The sequence below is a fragment of the Conger conger genome, chromosome 11 (assembly GCF_963514075.1).
Source record: "Conger conger chromosome 11, fConCon1.1, whole genome shotgun sequence".
Lineage (NCBI taxonomy): Eukaryota > Metazoa > Chordata > Actinopteri > Anguilliformes > Congridae > Conger > Conger conger.
Window position 1 is genome coordinate 48,136,750 of NC_083770.1, and position 21,935 is coordinate 48,158,684.

At 51.2% G+C, this 21,935-nt stretch overlaps 1 protein-coding gene across 1 annotated transcript in view; it reads left to right on the forward strand.

The window, feature by feature from the left end:
- coro1ca (coronin, actin binding protein, 1Ca) overlaps window positions 1-21,935 on the forward strand; it is a 56,288-nt gene that overhangs the window by 16,300 nt on the left and 18,053 nt on the right. The window contains exon 2 of the mRNA XM_061260453.1: window positions 11,221-11,420. Within this exon, the coding sequence (XP_061116437.1) occupies window positions 11,223-11,420 (198 nt within the window). The 5' untranslated portion in view covers window positions 11,221-11,222. The remainder of the gene's footprint in view (window positions 1-11,220; window positions 11,421-21,935) is intronic.

A 21,935-nucleotide genomic window follows, 5' to 3' on the forward strand; every position in this document is an offset into this window, starting at 1 on the left:
TTTCTGAGAAGGGCCAACTGGGAACCCGTAAAGAGATTTCACTTCTACTGGGTTTTCTTTTCTTTTTTTTTTTTCTTTTTTATTATTTGGTGGACATCTGTTTGCCTGCTGTGAATATTTGCATCGATGTTAGTTTTCGACAAACGCCTTTGATGTGGCGGCTTTAATTCGCCCTGTTTTCCATTTTAATCCGTAAGGATTATTTTGGGAAAACTTGGCTAATTGTTGAAAGGACGATGGGGGCCCTCCCGCATTCCTGCGCGCTCCCCCAAAAAACGCCGCTGTTCCCGGCCTCCCGAAGCGCCGGGCTCTGGCCTCGCAGGCTGTTCCCCAAATCCAGAGCCAGGATGCCGTCATGGGTTTCTGTCCCGCGTACAGCTGGCCTGCCGGCCGGACAAGGGGTGGAGAGATGGAATAAACTCGGAATGGGCTTTAAGTGTCCTGGTGTCGTTTTTCAGACTTGGTTTGGGTCAGGAAGTGCGCAGTGTCTCCTGATGTGGATGTTGTGCCATTCTGACCTCGCCTCACTCGGTTCTGGAGTTGTGTAATAACACCCCGACCACGGCACCACGCCACCGCTATTCCGACATTCCAACGTCGGAAAACCCCCTTCCCCCCGCCCCTCCCTTTTCAGTTTTTCTCCTTATGGATTTGCTTTGAAGTTAATATATAATTCCTGCTAACTGCAAAATAAACAAAACAAAAACAAAATGCGTTCTCTGATCAATGCAATATTTTTTTTATTACGATTACAACAACCGCTCCTCAGACCAAAAACCGGAGGAAGCCTGGATCTGCAGCAGAGCCTGTGCGCCCAGCGCGTGCGGAAGGAAGCCGTAAAACGTCCTCCGCGGGGTTACGGACCCGTCTGCATCTTGGTTTGATTTCCCGGGCCGTGGGTTCCGGTCGCCTCTGCCTCGTGACGGGCCGCTCGGCGCCGTTTCCTGTTTCCTGCCGCGGACGCGCCTCCCTCGCCTCCCTCGCGTCCTGTCCACTCCTTATACGGTGTCTGCTCTGGGGGCCGGCAGAAGGAGGAAGGCTAGCCGCCGCGCGCCGGTGGCTGGTGATTACGGACGTTTCCACAGGGGTCGTCCTCAGTTCCCCAAACCACGTGCGCCGGAATTCTGCGGCCCTCCGCCCGGGAGCGCGACGGCGCGCTCCTGCTCTTTAAAGGCAGACGCGGAGATGGGAAAACTGCATTTTCCTGGCCCCGTCCTGCTATCTCTGCTAATCCATCCGCGAAGCAGCCCGCCTGATAACCACTGCCCTGCTTTCTGAGAAGTCTTGGGCCTTTCTTGGAAAGGCTAATGGCAGTTGTGTGCTATATATATATATATATATATATATATAAATACATTCTTCGCATATTTGAAATGTCTTTTTCTTTTTTTCTCCCTACACCTAAAACAAGCTTTTTTTTCTTCTTTTTTTTTTTTACATTGCCCTGAAGAAATGTGTCTGTTTATTCTAAGGTAAACCAATTACTTTTTGAACAGTGTCCTGCTTGAGGGAAAGAGGTCTTTGTCAGAAGCTATGAATAACTGATGGCGGGTGGTTGATATTTATGAGTTTATGGAATCCGTTGTGGGTGGATCTTTGGTGACCTCCTGCTCGCGTTTGCCTGTTCCGTGACATGCTGCAGGCCCTTCTGACTGCGCTGTAATGCCGAACAAGCAGTGGCCCTTGGAATATAATTACGCCTTGCAATATACACACACCAAGCACTTTATTACGTATTTATTAGACTTGTTGTTTTACTTCTATTGCTGTAGCCGATTTAGATTATCGCTTGAATAAGTAGTTGTAATTAAGTAAAAAGAAAGAAAAAAAAGAATGTAGTTGAATGTAGTTACAAATGAGAACCTGCTTGCTTATGAACATGTTTATTTTAGGCCTGAGATGGATGCGATTAGCCAGGTGGATAGCTAACCGTTGCAGTCGTGCACGCCCAGACTTATGACTCGGTTGTGCAATTTCTTGCATGCCTGGGAATGACTCGAAATTGTGCGGAGATGAGGTCAGTGAACGCTGACACCAGAATGCTCATAATTTCTGCACCGACATGCAGAAAGAAGTTCAGGCTACATGCAGTCAGCTGCAGTATTAGTCCACTTATTTGGCTTTTCTGAAGGGGCTCGATATTTTTATTTTTGTACTTAAAAGGCCAAAGTCTGTGCCCTCAGTTTGTGCGACTCCGCCTCTGTTTTGAATGCGATTCAACCCTCCCTTTGGAATTTTAGCGATGTTGCTAGGCTACACTTTACTGTTAGTAAATAGTTCCTTGAGGAGCTTACTCTCTCCAGCCTGGCAGAGGGGCTGAGTTCGTGTTTCAAATTCGGACACCGGTGAGTCATCGGTGTGTGCGGAGAGGGGATTTTTGCCTTTCCTCTCTCTCCCCCCTCCTCACCTTACGCACACATGCGCCCACGCATACACGCTCACACACTGTGTAGAACCCCACGCATACACACTCACACACACACACTGTGCATTGCCATTTACCATTTACCATTTACCCGCGCCGAAATTGCCCAGCATGCAGTTCCCCATGACGGAGACTCTTCACCTTGCGTTCCAGTGGCCGAGCCTATGGCGGACTAGATGGAAGACTTATTAAAAACGAGTTACATGTTCAGCTTTTGATATTTTTCGCCTTGTGGGCATTTCCTAGCCTGACTTGCCGCATGTTCGATCGGCTGTTTCGACGGGCAGGAGTGGGCTTGGCTCTTGCTGTGCCCAAGCTGTGTTTGGGGGTGTCTTGGCCCAGGTTGGCTAACGGACTGCATGTGTATTGTGCTGTCCAGTAAATCTCACAACAATATGCGGTCTGGTTCCTCTGTAGTTCCTCTGTTTTAGTTCAGCGTGGGCAGCTGCTTTTAGCCACAACGCTTGACCACTCACTGGGGAGTGACACTCCTCTTATACCTCGTACGGCGACCCCCGAGGTCAAGGGTCAGATGGGCAAAACCGTGGAAAAGGACAATGCCTTGGAAATATTTCTGACAATGGCGAAATTCCCTGGTAATCACAGAACCGCTGGCCCCAGCCCTAATCTTTCCTGTCTTTGTGATTGCTTTTTTTTTTTTTTTGGGTTGTCTTGTTATAAACAACCCAGAATTTCTGTGCATGGTTGCACTGGCTGGTATACAGGCTGTCATGGCAACAGCGGGCAGTATACAGGAAGATGGAAACTCTGAGTCTGGAGGCTTTTTAGGCCGGATTCGACGGTGACCACCTTTGTTTTTGAATTCCAGCCTGATCCTCGCTGCTCCCTGCAGCCATAATTACAGCGCAGGCTGTGATGTTACCCTGACAAATCCCCGAAAGAGGTCCGTTTTGGCAAAAGCGTCATGCAGGCCTGCATTTGGACCCAAATAACATGTTATTAACATTGGGCTTGGGGGTCCACTCAGCCCCCCCCCTCAGCCCATTCTGATGCATCAAAACGTCATTTTCCCTTGGAGCCTAGTTCCCCTCTCCTCCGCTGGTGTCATGACTCACAGCTGGAATGGAGCGGTTTTGCAGTTCTGAGCCAGAATGGTGGGCTGTCACAGATCAGAGCCAGAATGGTGGGCTGTCACAGATCAGAGCCAGAATGGTGGGCTGTCACAGATCAGAACCAGAATGGTGGGCTGTCACAGATCAGAACCAGGATGGAGGGGTTCTCAGCTCAGAGCCAGAATGGAGGGCTGTCACAGATCAGAGCCAGAATGGAGGGGTTCTCAGCTCAGAGCCAGAATGGAGGGGTTCTCAGCTCAGAGCCAGAATGGAGGGGTTCTCAGCTCAGAGCCAGAATGGAGGGGTTCTCAGCTCAGAGCCAGAATGGAGGCAGTCGCACATCAGAGCCGGAATGGCGGCGCTCAGAGCAGGGAAAGCGGTGGTGTTGAGGTTTGTCTGGCTGTGGCTGCGGGCCAGTCGGCTCAAGAGGAAGTGGCTTTTAACTGGCGTGACCCTCGGCCACGGGACCGTCCCGGCCCGGTCTGTCTGGGAGGCCGTGTCCTCGGACAGAGGGGCACCCTCGCTCGCTCCCGCCCCTCAGCGCCTCTCTGCGTCCTGGCAGCAGCAGCAGCAGCAGCAGCAGCAGCAGCAGCAGCAGCAGCAGCAGAGCTGGGCTGCTCCGTGTGTGACACACAGGATGCAGGCCTGCTACAAGAGGGAGCCGTGAACAGGGCCTGCTGGAGTGCCGCTTTTCCTCGCCATGTGGATATCCTGTTTTTCCCCCACTGCAGTGTGTGTGTGTGTGTGTGTGTGTGTGTGTGTGTGTGTGTGTGTGTGTGTGTGTGTGTGTGTGTGTGTGTGTGTGTGTGTGTGTGTGTGTGTGTGTGTGAGTCAGTGCACACTCATCCTGTTCACGCTGGTACTGAAAAGTGGGCGCGGGTGGCTGTTTGAATGGCGAAGGCTCTCTGACTTTAGTGTTCTCTCAGAAACTGCGATCGTGACTAGGCGCGTTGGCGGAGTTACTACAGAGGTAGTTAATCAGAGTAACAATGCTGATAGTGATGGCACTGTTTATAAAGCCTTCTTCCTGTTCCAGAGGACTGTTTGCACTTTACACTTTACACAGCCGTGAAGGCAGACGGCAGACTCACGGAGATCAGCACCGTTCCCCTGGTACGCAGGTGGACTCCTGAAGCCATAAAGGTTCGGGAGCCTCGCCTGGGCAAACACACGGCGATAAACGGCACGAGCCGCGCCCTGCGAGCTGGAGAGCCTCCAGGCTGCAGGCCCAGGCCGTCCGGGGCCTGCCTTATAGGCAGTGAGGAATTCTGGGAGCTTGAAGCAACACCTTGCCCTAACGTTCACCCACACTTTTTTCTGTTCGCCACGAAACATCAGCTTAACTGTTTGAAAAGAGGTGGTGTGCGGCAAACAAAATGGCAGTAGACGGGGAGAACGCAGAGAGATCGAAAGTTTATTTGGCTGTTATAATGCTCTTTAATCAATGGAATATTTTTGTCTTGCCTTTAAAAATAAACCCGGATAAGTTAGGAATCTGCTAACTGGCTTGTTAGACCCAAGTCGCTTTTGTCTCGTTTCGATAAAGGTTTGTATTCAAAATGGAATGTTCGTCTAATTTTGTTCAACGGTTACCGTTTGCTGTGAACACAGTTTGCCGCGATCGTTCGCCATTTCGGACGCGCGTCAGGACCGTGTGTCTGTGCGAACGCCTGCCTGTGAGGCCGCCGCAGGACAGGAAGGGCTTCCTGCTCCGTGGCCCGTCTGGCTGCACGTCCTCCCCCCTGTCGGCTGGCCTCCGGGCTGACAGTGCGGAGCTGGGCGGGAGCGGGATGGGCAGGGTCTGTTTTTAGTCATCTGCTCCACTGCCACTGTGTCCTGGGGGGGGGGGTCTTTGGAGCTCTGTAGCTCTGCCACGGTGAGGCGTCTGCCCATTGGTGCAGCCCTGGCCAATCGGGAATGCTTCAGCTCGAGGCCTTGCTCCCTTTTTGGAATGCGGAACGCGTGCGCCTTCTGCGGAGGCCTCTGCTTTTCCCGCCCGTTAATGAGGAAGCTGTAATGCCTCAGTGCTGGATTTGATGAATTAAAACTCTTGTTTGTTTTTTTTTTGGGGGGGGGGTTTTTGGCATAGAGCCTAATCAACCCATCCCCTGCTGCCCCCCGGGATGTTAAACTAAGCATCCCTGGTTTTCTAAACGCGCGCGTGAAGGGAATCCTGAATTAGTTGTTATGGAAACGGTGGGAGATAGTTTGTAGAATCAGGGAACCGTGCCGGGTGGTTTGGCTCGGCCGAGACTAGTTTGGTGTTCCCTTTTTGCGATTTGAGCGCGATTGATATGCATGCCGCCGTCTGGAGAGTACAGTGGCGAGATCACACCGGAGGAAGAGCAACTCCATGGGCATGCGCTTTTTAGAGGGACATAAATTACATAACATGGAACAAAGAAGCATTATTTGCCTTTAACAGTGTGGGTTTTTACAATTATTTTTTTTTAATCTCCTGGCTATCTCCCCAACCCCCCCCCCCACACACACACACACACACACACACACACACACACACAAAAGTCCTGTTTTGTTCCTTTAATGACGAGTGCTGATGACTTGACCAACGTCCCGCAGACAATTCTCTTTTATAATGCAGTGTGAGGACGGCGGTTTAAACCGGCCGCGTTCAGCAGCTGCTGACAGTCGGGCTCCTGTGTCGCTCAGCAGAGCGCCGCGTTAGTCAAATAAAACGCTGACGCACGGGGAATGTCAGGACTCTGCCGTTTTAAGAAAAAAAAAAATTTTTTACGAGTTGCCGTGTGACAGCATCTCGACGAATCAGCCGGAGCGTGGCGATTAACGTAAAGCGTTTGATTGGCCGGAGCCCGCGGTGATTTCAGGCCCGATTTTATGGGATGGCGAGCCGCCGGACCCTCGCGGAGACGCTTAAGTACGGTGTCCGCCCGTCACCGTGAACGATCGATGTCGACGGGCGCGGAAAGAACCGAGGCACTGTACAAAAGCAGCAGACAAATATTAAATATTCAAAGCTTTGGGGTTGTGCCTTTCTGTCTGCGCTCCTTTATAAGGAGAAGCGTAAAAATCCCTTGTGAACGGAAGGCCTAACGCTGGGAGTCGTGGGCCGGGGTCGCCGGAGTCCAGGCCTTGGCGCGCCTGCGTGCGTGGTGGCGACTGACTGAGGTTCTCTCCCCTCGTGACTGGCCTCTGCGGAATGGTGTCCGCCCCTTTCACCGCGGGTGTTCTCCCAGAACCCACGTTTTTTTGGAGAAGGGGTGAGAAAGGGGGATGGCCCTTCATCAGAGCATTTGGGGGTCAAATGGTCACGACCTCTTCCGAATATATATAATGGTATAGTATAGTATAGTATATAGTATAGAATATAGTAGGCCTAGGCCTGGCTGTGTTTGCCTCATGCCCACTGTCGGTGGTTATTTAATCACACGGCAGCGATCTCCTGCTCGACCTCGTGACGTTCATGTTTTGCGCTTCGCTGTTGTACGCAGTCTCCTGTAATGGATTAAAAATACGTCGGTGAACAAATCTAAGCCTACATTTCTTTAACAGACACTGACGTTTAAACTTGGCAAGATGGGTTCGCTCACAAAAATAATTGGCTCAATTTCGAAATCCTGAACTCCTAAGCAAACGGAGAATGGTCATTCCCTATAATCCTGCTGCCGGTTTACTTCGTTCAGATGTCGCCCTAATGGTCAGTGGCGTCGAGAGCTGAACCTTTTGGCCTGATCCAAAACGTATGAGTGGCTACATGCAGGAAAAATGACATCTGCAGGTTTAATGCAGCTCAGATTCATAGCTAAAGCTTCAAATCACTTAGCAGTTTTCTTTTGAAAATCATGTAGACTGGGGCTCATGGCAGCCGTCAGATTAAAAATTTTAATTTAACAACTGGAGTAGAGACGAGCAGCAGAAAGTTGTGTTTCATACATTTTGGAAGACCTTCGATTCAGTCTAACGTTCTCTGAGCAATGCCGACGTTTTAGGACCTGTATTGCTTACGCAGTCTTGGGTTGGTCTGGATTTAGAAAAATAACTTCTAACGTAACACTTGTCTGGCAGCTTGTCAAAAAGGATTTAAGGCTTCCTTGGAAATGCTGTTCTTAAGGAGTTAAACGAGGTTCTTCACATGACTGTACTGTCTCACCTGAGCCGATGTTGTTTCCTTGGGCAAAGACTCTTTCTCACTGGAGGGGAACATAAGAAAATAAACAATGCAATCTTTAACTCCATATAACCCGACAAATCTGTCTGCTTTTTTATTTTCATTAGAAAAATAATAATAATAATAATGCCCTGGACTGACCTACTGTTCCCCTCCCCCTAGTTGGTCTTCTTTTTTGGAGAAACCCGAAAATTTGCCTCAAACTCTAGAAACCTCCGCGAAACCCATTCATGTTTTGAATGTTGAGTCAAAGTTTTGGCATCCGAAAACATGATTTGAATTTAGTGCTGGTTTCCATAACAAGTTCTGGTTGTGAGGAGGTAAACATGCCACCAGATGTGTGTCTGTCGCTGGCCTGGTTTACCGCTCGGTCATTCTGTGAATGGGGGGGAAGACTCTAATTTTGCTCAAATTTTGTGTCAATCTTCCAGTAGCTCCCACTCCCAAAATGTTTCTCATTTTTTTCAATTTTTCTCCCAATTTGGTAGCCAGTTGTCTAATCCAGTTAGTGTTAGCTGGGGATACACCGCTTACGCCCCCGTCCCTTGGCGCCCCAGATGGATCTAACGCCCTCTTCAAGCCCGTGACTGTTCTTCCCACTCACCCCTGCCGAGTCCCTCCCACTGGAGCAGCGAGCCAATTTACACCGCTCCACGTGAGCCGGCCAAACTTCGCTTCGGCAGAACCGGGGGCCTAGTAGTTGTATCCTGAGACTGAAGTCACAGTTCGGTGTAGTCTGTAGGCATGGTGAGGTGGTGGTGAGCAGCACTGCAGTGGACCCATGCTGGCTGCCCGCTCTGATCATCTGATCATCTGCAGCCAATCAGCAGCCGGCTGCCCGCTCTGATCGTCTGCAGCCAATCAGCAGCCGGCGGCGCCTCGGCCCGTGCGCTCATGGGCGTGTCTGACGGCAGGATGTGGTGTCGGCCAGGTTGGAGGCCCGCGGCGTTTAGACTGAGCGCTGTGAAGTGGGAGCTGCGGAAAAGGCTTTAAATCTGCTTTTACGAGGCAGCCACAGCAACCGGCCAACTTTTACAACGTGTGAGTTTTCGTCCGGGCGGCTACAAAGGCCCCCTTTTTTTTTTATTTTGGCTGTAGCCTTTTCATGTGCCCTGGGGAATGGAAGCTGCCGAAAAAAAGGTTTGAAGATCGGACGTCGCGAAGAAGAAGAATAAACATCCCCAGATTAAACTAAACTACCGGTGTCGAGCGGTAAAATGAGGTGTTTTATTTAGCAAAACAAAAAAAACAAATAAAATAAAGGGGGAGCAGTTAAAGTCATCTGGAATGGCCTGTAAATGATCTTTACCGCTTTTAACACAAGCCTGTGTCAGAGGAGGTGTGACTCTCGCCTTGTTCGCTGTGTGTGCATGTGCGTGTGTGTGTGCGTGTGTGTGCGCGTGCGCATGTGTGTGATGAGATTTTATTCAGGCCCGATCGCTGTGCCTGAAGCCAGGTCTCGCTCCAGATACCCTCATTCTGCGGCCTCTGTTGGCCTGTGTGCTTCCCATAAAAGCATATTTCACATTTAATTTGTTAACTCCGTGTGGGGGATGTGGGGCTCTGAGCCTCTTGGCTGTCCAGTTGAACGAAGAGTTAAGTCGATTTTACGGGATTATCTTTATTTTTATTTTTTTTTACTTTTCACTGCAGGGAGAGGGGAAAACGGCTCGGAAGGGCCTCTCTGCGTTTTGCTCTCCACTAATCAGGCAGTAATTAGCATGCGCGAACAGCTGGTCTTTGGATGCTCTAATGGGCTTTGTCTGGGAGTCCCTAATTCTCCCCTTCGCAGTGCGTTAATGAGCCCCAGGAGGGACGGCTGGCTCGTCTTGCGCTAACGTGGCCGTCCCTGCGACAGCGCTGGGCGAGGTTTCTCACGGGCTTCCTGCTGCCGCGCGTCCTCACGGCGGGACACGGGAGTCTGGCTCCGCATGTCCCAGAATCCTTAGGGTGACGCCCCTCTCGGCTGTGCGTGGCGCGTTCCCCTCTCAGCTCCTGGCAGCCGTGATTTCGAGAGTGACTGAGTGCTGATATCGGCCCGGCCAATGAAACGCAAGTAGAGCACGTAAAAGCAGTGTCTAATGGAGCTTCATGTGCTCTGGATGGGGCTGCTGGGAAGGCCTACAGCCTGAGCACATGGTGAACACACACACGGACGGACACACACACATGGACACTCACACACGGACACGGACACACACACACACGGACTTGCGCGCATGCACGTACACACACACACATGGACACTCACACACGGACACGGACACACACGGACTCGCGCGCATGCACGTACACACACACACACGGACGCGCACGCATGCACGCACACACACACACACACACACACGGACGCACACACACACACAGGTCGATTTACAGCCTGTGCTTTTGAAACCTGTTAACTACCATTCTGGTCCGTCTGGTTTTTTCTTTCTCTAAAGGGCACAGCTACACATCATTTTTTGTAAATCAGCCGCATGCAAATCAAACGCAGCACTCTGCCTGGGGCAGGTTAAACTGCTTTTCTTCATTGTTTCCATAACAACCGAAACGCAAGGTTATAAATGGGGGTTTGGCGCAAAAAAAAAAAAAAGTTTTCAAACTGCTCTTGGCCTCATCTTTTGGGGGAAAACAATAGAATTGCCTAACTTAGTACAATACCTTCATATTATTTTGCATCTGTTGTGCTCATCTCAAATTGACAGTTGTAGTAGTTTAAGCAGTTAATTGCTGTCTGAGCTAACATGAACCAACCATATTCGAAATTGCAGAGTGTCGCTAAAATTAACACATTAGTTAATTAGGACAACTGTGAATTAAAGGTACAATAGGTAATTTTGGACTTCTAGCGATCAAGAGAGGAATAGCAGCAACAAACACCTTCAAACTGCAACACTGTTTATCCCTCTGTAAACATGCTGGTCTTAACAATGTTTAAAATCTTACCTATTGTTTAACTTCCAACTTTCAATAATTTCAGAGCTATTTGAGTGCTTTGCCTGCCTGCCTTCGTTGTCAGCAGCTCCCTACTTTGCTAGTCTTGCAAAGGTTAAATTGTTCCCCTGAAACCAAGTTTGAAGCAAACTACTTAACGTGTAAAACTTAAAATGCGTTGACATTTATACGTTTCCCTTCCCATAAATGGTTCCTTGGAGTGAACGCTTTGAACAATGGCCACATTTTGTTCCTGTGGACGCTATGAATATGGCCTCTGTCTCTGCACTGAAATGAAAGTGTGGTTCTTCGCGTGAGCGAGTGAATTCAGTTAGCCCCGGTCTACAGGATTATCGCTGTTTACTTCCCTCGGCCTTGTTCCTGTGTGCGGGCAGTGTGGAACTCAAATTTCCTGTTCCTCCTGCTCGACCTCGTAGTTGTGGGACGATTTCAACCCCCCCCCCCCCCCCCAAGGAGAGCTTATCCTGGACCAGCAGGCCCCGAGGGGGGGAGGGAGGGGGGGGGGGGGGGAGTGTATGGGCAGAAATTACCGGAAGCGATGACTGGTCGCGACCAACTCCAGACTCCCGCCTCGCCCTTCTAAACCTCACCTCTCTCTCTCCCTCTCCCTCTCTCTCCAGATATGTACAAGCGGGTGGTGCGTCAGAGCAAGTTCCGCCACGTGTTCGGCCAGGCGGTGAAGAACGACCAGTGCTACGATGACATCAGGGTCTCGCGGGTCACCTGGGACAGCGCCTTCTGCGCCGTCAACCTCAAATTCGTCGCCATAATCATCGAGGCCAGCGGCGGGGGCGCCTTCCTGGTCCTCCCCCTGCAGAAGGTCAGTACGGGGGGGCGCCAAACCGCTGCCTAAATCCCCCCCCACCCCCCCCTTCTGTTACCTGGTCACGTCTCCTGATCTTCTTCCTCTCCGGTGTTTCTAATTCTCCAGTTAAAGTGCTGGAATGTGGACTGGGGGAGGGGTTGGAGATGGATTGTTGACAGGGGGTGGGGGGTGGCTTGGATGGAGTGGGGGTGGACTGCTTGTTTGTTGAATTTGTCTACTCTTAACTAGCCGCTATTCTACTGATAAATGTTGAACAAAAATAAAATGAAATCAAGGTTTCGCAACTGCGTGAGAAAGCAATTATCTTAATTGACTAGTGAAATATGAAACGGGTTATGCTGGTATTTTATCGAGTTACGATTATTAATTCACTCTCACCTCGATGTTGGTCCAATTTCATAAACCACTTAAATATAAACCACTGTGGGAAACACTGCTCTCTATCCTGTGAGCAGCTGCAGTACAAGCTAATGGTTATTAGCATACCTGTGACCAGACCTGGGTCTGATACCTAATGGCTTTGGTTTCAAATACTTTTCTACTCTTTACTGAGCTTGTCTGGTGTATTGGAACTCGTGAAATCTCTCAAAGTACAAACCCCACCTTGTAGTCCTCTTGTTTGGTTCAATTGCACCAGGCACAGAAAAGTATTTGATTCCAAAACTACTGCTTTTTTCAGACTTGCTGACATGTTTGAGAGGAACGGTGTGTGTGGTAAAGGTGGTGTGTGTGGGGTAAAGGTGGTGTGTGTCTGGTAAAGGTGGTGTGTGTGGGGTAAAGGTGGTGTGTGGTGTGTGTGTGTGGGGTAAAGGTGGTGTGTGTGGGGTAAAGGTGGTGTGTGTGGGCTAAAGGTGGTGTGTGGTGTGTGTTTGTGGGGTAAAGGTGGTGTGTGTGGGGTAAAGGTGGTGTGTGTCTGGTAAAGGTGGTGTGCGTGGGGTAAAGGTGGTGTGTGTGGGGTAAAGGTGGTGTGTGTCTGGTAAAGGTGGTGTGTGTGGGGTAAAGGTGGTGTGTGTGGGGTAAAGGTTGTGTGTGTGGGGTAAAGGTGGTGTGTGTGGGGTAAAGGTGGTGTGTGTGGGGTAATGGTGGTGTGTGTGTGTGTGGGGTAAAGGTGGTGTGTGTCTGGTAAAGGTGGTGTGTGTGGGGTAAAGGTGGTGTGTGTCTGGTAAAGGTGGTGTGTGTGGGGTAAAGGTGGTGTGTGTGGGGTAAAGGTGGTGTGTGTGGGGTAAAGGTGGTGTGTGGTGTGTGTGTGTGTGGGGTAAAGGTGGTGTGTGTGTGTTTGGGGTAAAGGTGGTGTGTGTGTGTGTGGGGTAAAGGTGGTGTGTGTGTGTGTGGGGTAAAGGTGGTGTGGTGTGTGTTTGTGGGGTAAAGGTGGTGTGTGTGGGGTAAAGGTGGTGTGTGTGGGGTAAAGGTGGTGTGTGTGGTAGTGTTGGGTTCATACTCACTGCTTGAGTGGTGAGCAGCCGACTCCCTGGCAAGATGTGCGTCCCTGTGACGCTAAACGTGATTGGATGTGTGGTTCTTCCTGGTCTCCTGGGGCTTGTGTCTGGAAGGCTGTGATTGGGTGGCTGTGATTGGGTGCTCTGTGATTGGGTGGTCTGTGGTGGCCTGTCCTGGCTTCTCTGAAGGAGTGGAGGTCGGGAACAACCTCCTTTAGACCCTGCGTTTGCCGTCTTTTTCACTTTTTCACATTTGTTTACGTTTGTGATTAATTTCCCGTTTTCCATCCATGCTGACCCCTCGACTTTTTTTTTTTTTTTTCATTTTTTTTTTTTTATATTGACCGGCTACTTTTGTGATTCCTGGAAGAGTGAAGAGGGTGACATTTCAGTGCCTCTTGTTTAAATGCAGTGTGAAAGATAACCGTGGTCTCAGCTGGGCTATCTGTATTATCTGTTCCCCGGAGAGAGAGGTCCCTTGGTGGGAGAGATGAGAAGGGCCCCCCCCCCCTCCTCCTCCTCCTCCACCCCACTTACTCTTTCACCCCCCTGCATGGAAGAGAGAGGGGCAGGCCCAGCCTGCTGTCTGTAACCCTGGTGCTTTCACATGCCCCCCCCCTCCTCCTCCTCCTTGTCACGCCCCCTATGTCATCCGCATCCAAATTTACTGCTGAGGCAGCTGTTCTCAAACTGGTAATTCACGAGCTGGGCAGACAGGACTCCCTTCCCGCAGTTTATTTTAGAGCCATTTTCATTTTTTCCTGCCTTCCTTGTTTATCACGTGTTCTTTGCTTTCCTTGTGTATTTGGCGTATTCCCCTCCCCTGTCTGAGCTAACATGGCTGAGAGAGTCCCCTCTCCTGTAGGTAGGGCTGTGTCGTTCCTCTTAAGACTCGGCGACCCCCCCCCCCCTTCCACCTAATGCTGATCCCCCTCACAGACCAATCAGTGGTCTGCTTTGATTTTCATCAAAGCAGCTCATTTGTTCTGTTAATTTTTAATAACTTTTTTTCTTCTCATTCAAGACTCCCTGTGGAGTAAGATTAAGAGTATCTTGTAATAACAGCTTGAGCTAATAACAGCTTCTAATAACGGCATGTAGCCTAGTGGCTCCGGTGCTCGACCGGGACCTGGGAAGTCGGTGGTTCAAGCTCCGGTGCAGCCACAGTAAGATCGGTCCGGCTGTTGGGCCTTTGAGCAAGGCCCTTTGCCCCACATTGCCCCACATTGCCCCAGGGGGCATTAACCCCTGCTTTAGTCTAATCAACTGTAAATCGCTTCGGGTCAAAGTTTCCGATAAATAGCAGTAATGTGATGAGTTAAAAGTTAAAAGGTTTTTTAAAAGCTGGTTGGCTCATGCAGCGTTCCCCCATGCGTTGTCCTGAAGGTTTTCAGCTCTGTTGGGGAGCGTCAGAGCCAGTGAACACTGGTGCCCTGAGGCTTTGTTTGTGCCACTTGGCTTTTGAGAACTGCCGGGTGACGTCATGTGATTGTGGTTACCAGAAGGGCCTTTTTCTTTTTCCTTCTTTTTTTTTTCTCGCGAAGCATTCGGAGGAGAAATCGGCTCTGTTGGTGAGATACCCGATACAGGCGGGGGATGATGAAATGTTGTTTGCGTGGATTTCACAAACGCGGGCGTGTCGGAGGAAGGCGAAGGCGCTGTTTGACTGCAGGGGTTTCTGGGATTGTTTTGGAGCAGCAGCAGGTCTGAGATGGTGAATCGTGTTCGGGCGTGCTTCGGCGCCCCGTTTGTTTTTTTCCGGGAAGCTGTTTTGCGTCTGGCAGAATCAAATGGGCCAGTCAGAACCCAGGCGGTAGGCCCATTCTCACCGTGAGATTTGCACAAAGTGCTGTGCGGAGTGGCGAGGTCTGAAGCAGACACGGGGAGCGCTCTGCACGATAACGGCACTCCGGCTCTCTCCTGGGCCCAGATATGAACCCCCGTCTGATGCCTCAACGTTTGCGGGTCCTGGCTCATTGAGCGTTCTCGAGACTGCTGCATAGGAGTACTGCAGTGGAGAGGCGTGCCTTGGCCCTCTCAATGGGCCCTGTGGCGTCTGAACGGCGTCTGAACGGCGTCTGAACGGCGTCTGAACGGCGTCTGAACGGCGTCTGAACGGCGTCTGAACGGCGTCTGAACGGCGTCTGAACGGCGTCTGAACGGCGTGTGAACGGCGTGTTGACGGAGTCTGAACGGCGTGTTGACGGAGTCTGAACGGCGTCTGAACGGCGTCTGAACGGCGTCTGAACGGCGTCTGAACGGCGTCTGAATGGCGTCTGAACGGCGTGTTGATGGAGTCTGAACGGCGTCTGAACGGCGTCTGAACGGCGTGTTGATGGAGTCTGAACGGCGTCTGAACGGCGTCTGAACGGCGTGTTGACGGCGTCGTCCTGCCCCGTCGGGGTCCGTGCGCGAGACCACTTCGCCGGCGTGACTTTCCCATATGGCCTCTGATGTAAATGGCAGGCATTTATATAGCGCCTTTATCCAAAACGCTGTACAATTGACGCTTCACCATTCACCCATTCATGCACACACTCACACACTGACGGCGATTGGCTGCCATGCAAGGCGCCGACCAGCTCGTCAGGAGCATTTAGGGGTTAGGTGTCTTGCTCAGGGACACTTCGACACAGCCCGGGCGGAGGATCGAACCGGCAACCCTCCGACTGCCAGACGACTGCTCTTACTGCCTGAGCCAATGAGACGACTGCTCTTACTGCCTGAGCCAATGAGACGACTGCTCTTACTGCCTGAGCCAATGAGACGACTGCTCTTACTGCCTGAGCCAATGAGATGACCGCTCTTACCGCCTGAGCCAATGAGACGACTGCTCTTACTGCCTGAGCCAATGAGACGACTGCTCTTACTGCCTGAGCCATGTCGCCATGATGTTCTCCAAACGCGACGCGCTGACCTGCCCGGGAGGCAGTTTTGTTGGGAATCTTTTGACTGTAAACAAACGTTGGTTTATAATGTTAACAGTAGACATTTTTTCCCCCTGATAATGTGCTTAGCTTCAGGGGAGAGAAAAATACTTTTTGACCCCCTTTTCCTCATACGAAACCTTTATGCAGAAGAACTTCGGCCATGTTCGTAGTAAAGGCAAGTGTTGTGTTGCTCCTGAATCAAGTGAGAAATATAGGGTATATGATGACTACAGTAATTTACCTTAAGTGACCGGCAGTCTTCCCTGTAAAACTACCAGCTGTTGACTGAACACAGTTGCTTATCATAAGTGGCCTCAAGTCTCGTGTCGTACAAATTGTGGGTTTGCGGAGGATTTCTCCTCTGCTCCGCTAGCTCCATCATCCATCATCCTCCGCTTATTATCGCGGCTTCGGTACACCGTGCGCTAAGGACGTGCTAACGTGCTAAAGTGTGCCGCTGACAGGCACCAGCGCGCCCTGTGCGTTATTTAAGACCCCTCGAAAAGGGCCCTGGCATTTCGGTCATGTTTGGCTCGCGAACAAGATCTGGAACCTTGTCATCACTCTTGCTGTGCCACGTATTTTATTTGTATTTTTTGTTTCTGTCTTTTTTTTTTCTTTCTTTTTTTTTTTGTTTCCGGTTTTTGTTTCAGTGTTGTATTCTCATTCATGTAATTTCCATTGGAAATTTCATTCAGTCAAATGCATTCCGCACCACGTCTGTTCATTTTGTTTATATTTGCGCTTTGTTTGTTTTGTGTCTTTTGGAGTTCATGCGTATTTTCAACTCGTTTTTGTTTATATTTCAGACTTCGTACGCTCCGTACACTCAGTGAGGTTTTAATAAGCCCCTCTGGCTTTTTGACGTCACCCACAAACTCATTTTTATAAGCCGGTTGTATTTTTATTTCACTATCTTCTTATCTGCAGATAAGGACTGAACTAAAAACAGAACTGCAACCGAACGTAATGCGCGATTCAATATTCAATTTGTCTTCATCGTGTCCTTTTTTGACATTGGTTTCTTCTCCTCATCTCTGATGTCATGTTGCTGTGCCAGCTCAAGGGTATTATAAAAATAAACCAGGCTCTTCTCCTTTCTGTTTGTCACGGATAGGACAAAGGCTATGAATAGGGCCTTTGAACGGTGGAGATTCCCTACCTTGGCTAAACATGACCTGACCTCTTATGAAATCTGTCTGCGCTCATAAACTGGGGGAAAATCTTTGTTTGTTTTTCGGAGCAATATCCCTCCGCCGGGGTTATTTTTGCTTCCTGTTCTACTTAGCCTAGCCCAGGTGAGAGCGACGTGTCGATGTTTGCGAGGTTGAGTACCTGTGAAGCTTCAGTTATTGCTGCGTGACTAAGTGCACACAGCACTGTATCATGCACCCAGATACCGGCGCTGTTTGTTTTTGTGTGTGTACTTAACGTTTGATGGAATTAGATCTATGTCCGCACCACCAAACCTGGTGGCTTTTTAATTGAGGATGTGCAACTTTTTAATCTGTCCCTTGGCAACCAAATGTCAGTGGGAGGGCGATGCGGTTGGTCTGGTGACATGGTGGAGGTTTGGTGCTGGTGCTTAAAGGGCGGCCCGTAGCGTAGTGGTTAAGGTACATGACCCTGTAGCGTAGTGGTTCAGTTAAATGACTGGGACACGCAAGGTTGGTGGTTCTAATCCCCTGTGTAGCCACAATAAGATCCGCACAGCCGTTGGGCCCTTGAGCAAGGCCCTTAACCCTGCATTGCTCCATGGGAGGATTGTTTCCTGCTTAGTCTGATCAACTGTACGTCGCTCTGGATATGAGCGTCGGCCAAATGCCATTAATGTAATGTCATGTAATGTAATGAACAGCCTGCCAGATCGTGCCAGTTGGGCGTGGCCCCCCCGCCCCTGTGGCCCCAGCCAAGCTGCCGGGGCCAGGGTGACTGGCGTTCAGTTCGGATTTCGTCAGTGCAGTTTGGGGTCTATCCGCACCCCCCCTCCTGTACCCGGCGCTCCCTCACACAGGCTGTGCAAATACGCGTTTGCCCCCATCTGCCCCCGATGCCCCCATCTGCCCCCGCTCCGTTCCCAGCTGCCTGGAACGGCCTTTGTCTGCCCCCCCCCCCCCCCCCCAGGGCTTTTGGGCTTATGAAAGCCTCCTCGTCATCACAAACACAGTTTTTATTTTTTATTTTTTTTTACCCCCCTTGGATGATCATTCCCTTTAGTCTGTGCTGTTTAGAAGTGTTTTTTTCCAGTTTTGCCCCAGCCGAGAATGTGGAGTTCAGTTCAGTAGTGTATGTCTGTCAAGGTCAGTACAATATTGAACTCATTACGCTGTAAAGTCAGTCCCGGTTTTGCAGGTTTGGGTGGGAATGGACCCAGGTTCTGCAGTGCACAGGAAAGCTTGAGGCAGGTTTGAGGAGCTCTTCTCTGAAGCTCAGTGAAGGCGGAGCTGGTCTCCCTGGGTCCCCCCCCCCCCCTGTTTGCCAAAACGATCGTCACCGGTTTGGGCCCGGCCAGCCAGGCAGTATGCTCTCTCCTCTCTTGTCTTTTTGGGGAGCCCGTCATTGTTTCCCCTGTCAGAACAGAAGGCGGGCAGGCCCGGGCAGCAGGTTTCGGGTTAATGGGCGCAGTGTCAGCCCCTCCACATTAGCATATGAAGAGCTCTGAGCTGCAGGGGGGCCACGGCCCCCGTGCGAAGAGCCAATCACAGAGCAGCTTCAACCGAGGCCGTGTAGTGTTGGCCAATCAAAGAGCGGCTTCAGCCGAGGCCTTCTAGCGTCAGCCAATCAAAGAGCAGCTTTAGCCGAGGCCTTGTAGCATCAGCCAATTGAAGAGCAGCTTCAGCCGAGGCTGTGTAGCATCAGCCAATCAAAGAGCAGTTTCAGCCGAGGCCGTGTAGCGTTGAATGTTTCAGTCCAAACCCCAGACATTCAGCCTTCTCATCCCTGGGTCCCGTACGTTGTTCTTCACTAAGCGTGTGCGTGTCCGTGTGTGTGAGTCCGCTTGCGTGTGTTTGCATGATGTGTGTGTCTGTGTGCTTGCGTGCCATCTCTGTGTGTCTGTGCTGCGTGTGTGCGTGTGTGCGTGTGTGCGTGTGTGCGTGTGTGCGTGTGTGCGTGTGTGCGTGCGTGCGTGCGTGCGTGCGTGCGTGCGTGCGTGCGTGCGTGCGTGCGTGCGTGCGTGCGTGCGTGCGTGCGTGTGCATGTGCAGTTGTGACACCATGCGTGTGGGTGTCTTTATGCTATTTTTATTTTTTTTGTGTGTATCTGTGTGTGTGTATCTGTGTGTGTGTATCTGTGTGTGTGTATATCTGTGTGTGTGTGTGTGTGTGTGTATCTGTGTGTGTGTATCTGTATCTGTGTATGTATCTGTGTATCTGTGTGTGTGTGTATCTGTGTGTGTGTGTGTGTGTGTGTATCTGTGTGTGTGTGTGTGTGTATCTGTGTGTGTGTGTGTGTGTGTGTGTATCTGTGTGTGTGTGTGTGTGTGTGTGTGTGTGTGTATCTGTGTCTATCTGTGTGTGTGTGTGTGTATCTGTGTCTATCTGTGTGTGTGTGTGTGTATCTGTGTCTATCTGTGTGTGTGTGTGTATCTGTGTGTGTGTGTCTGTGTGTGTATATGTGTGTGTGTCTGTGTGTGTGTGTGTGTGTGTGTTTGTGTATCTGTGTGTGTGTGTGTATCTGTGTGTGTGTGTGTGTGTGTGTGTGTGTGTATCTGTATCTGTGTGTGTGTATCTGTGTGTGTGTATCTGTGTGTGTGTATCTGTGTATCTGTGTATCTGTGTGTGTATCTGTGTGTGTGTGTGTGTGTGTGTATCTGTGTGTGTGTGTGTGTGTGTGTATCTGTGTGTGTTCTGGCCCCTCCCTTCATGCTGCTCCTCTCTCCCGATCTGTATTCCAGGAGCTGCTGCTGTTGCCACTGACAGCAGATTTGACCATATATGGCCATTCAGAGCTCTCTGCCTGTCAGCCTTCCAGAGCCATTTCCTCCCTGCCTCGCCATTGGCTAGGAGCAGAGGGCTGCTGCCCAGTGCATTCTGGGATGGTGGCAGAGGGGAGAGAGGGGAAAAAATATGAAAGTAAGACAGTCCAGTTTGAGTCAAGTGCTACAGTGTATTAAACGATTACACCCCCCCCCCCCCCCCCCCCCCTTTCCCACATTCTCACATTCTGAATACTGGTCTGTGAGGAAAAGGAGGTCTTGTGTCGGTTAAACTAACAGCACTTTAACTTTGGAATTTTCCCCAGTGTTTGTTTATGTTTTTGGGTCTTGTGTTTGAAGCGGTTTGGGCGTGTCGGCGTTTGCGCGGAGCGCTGACTGAAGGTGCGATCGCGCTTCCTTTGTTCATTGTCAGGTGAGGTTTAATCCCGTAGGATCTCCTGCACCCCTGGCCCGACCAGCAGCCGTTTGTTTTTAATGATCCTGAGTAAGCAGAGTACGGTGGGGGGGGTCCGGGGGGACGGGGACGGGGGGGGTGCTAATGGCTCCCCTGGGCGAGGCTTTGTGGAGTTTGTCTCTCCTCATCAGCAGGCCGTGTTTAATGACAGCGAGCGGAGTGCAGGGACTGCTGGGAAATCCCCGCCGCACTGAACCTCCCCTGGATGCTCCTGTGTGCCACAGGCTTCAGGAAGTGTGGGGAGGGAGGGGTTCCCCCCTGAGGGGAGGGTTCTGGAGGTACAGGAGGTGGGACAGTGTAGGGAGAAAGGGGTTCTGGAGGTACAGGAGGGCACAGTGTCCGGCCGTCTCCTGCTGTGTTCGGCGCTGTGGGGGACTGGCGTGCTGTGGCCACGCCCGCCTGCGTGCGGTCCTGGAGTCTGATTGGCCCGCAGGGTCAGCCCAGCCACTGAGGGAGTGGAAATTTCCACTGAGCTGCGGCCAATGAGAGCCCTCAGGGTTAAAGGTGTGTGTGCGCGAGCATTTGTGTGTGTGTGTGCGTGTCGGTCACGTGACTTGCGTCTGCGTGTGATTATTTGTGTGTGTGAGTGAGAGAGAGACGCACGTGTCTCTACTTGTGTGTTTGTCAGAGAAGGTGGGTGGATGTCGGAGAGGCAGACACACGTGTGGTTTAAACCATCACGCGGCGGCGTGGCTGGATCCCATGTTAAAACGCCCCCCCAGTTTGCTGATCTCAGATCAGTCCTCCAGATCGCGGCACCTCGGGAGGTTAATGGCCCAGGCGGTTAACGTCCCACCGCAGAATTCGGGATTTTAGCCTCTGGAGTGAGCGACGGAGCTAAGGACCACTACGCCACTCCTGTGGGGGCAAGCGAGCAGATATCTTCATGTGGGGTGTCCCTGGACCCGCTCCAAAACAATCCATGCACCCCCTTTCCCCCCTCCCCTCCCCTCCCCTCCCCATTACTGTTCCTCACTCATTTGCATCTCTAACCCCCTGGCGCTGGTTTTGTCCGGTGGGGCTCAGCGTTATTTACGCTCCCACAGGGCCGGTGCGGTTCTGTTCAGCGGGTCTTCGTGCGACGCTGGTTCTTGTTCGCTTAAGAATGCGGCCTGGCCGGGAGTTTGACGTTTCCCTGAGAAAGATCTGACGGGTTCTGTGATGAAGGGGGGGGGGGGATCTGCGCCCGCCCGGGTCCTCTCTATTTTTAGGAGGCCCTGGTCCCGTCGGCCCTCGGACGAGCCCGATTACACACTGCAGGATCCCGGCTCTTGGCCAATCACAGCAGCCCCTAGTTTCGGTCGCTGCATCTGCAGATCGCTTCTGGTCGACAGCGAGGAGGAGGGTCAGCTGGATTGGAGCTGTCGGGTGGACTTGAGGCAGGGCTGGGCTTTCATATGTATTCTTCAATCATACCTGCTCCGGTAGTAAACGTCCAAACTTCAGAGGTCCTGTGAAACGTTCCCAGGCGGACAAACAAATCGCAGCTCGCAGCTATGGGGTGTTGATAAAACCGCCGATCAGCAGGAAGCCCTTGCAGCTTCCATGTCAGTGACTCATCACATGATCACACGGACGCTATCTGACCTTGCTGTCGATGACGAATAACAGATTTCAGAAAGATTACACCAGATGGAGGTGATGATTGCTGTTTTGCTCAAGAAACATTTGCCAATTTTATTTTGTGGCGTATCGCCCCGCCCGAATTTGAAGTCCCAGCTTCGGACACGCGGGAGTGTTTGGGAGTTTTTC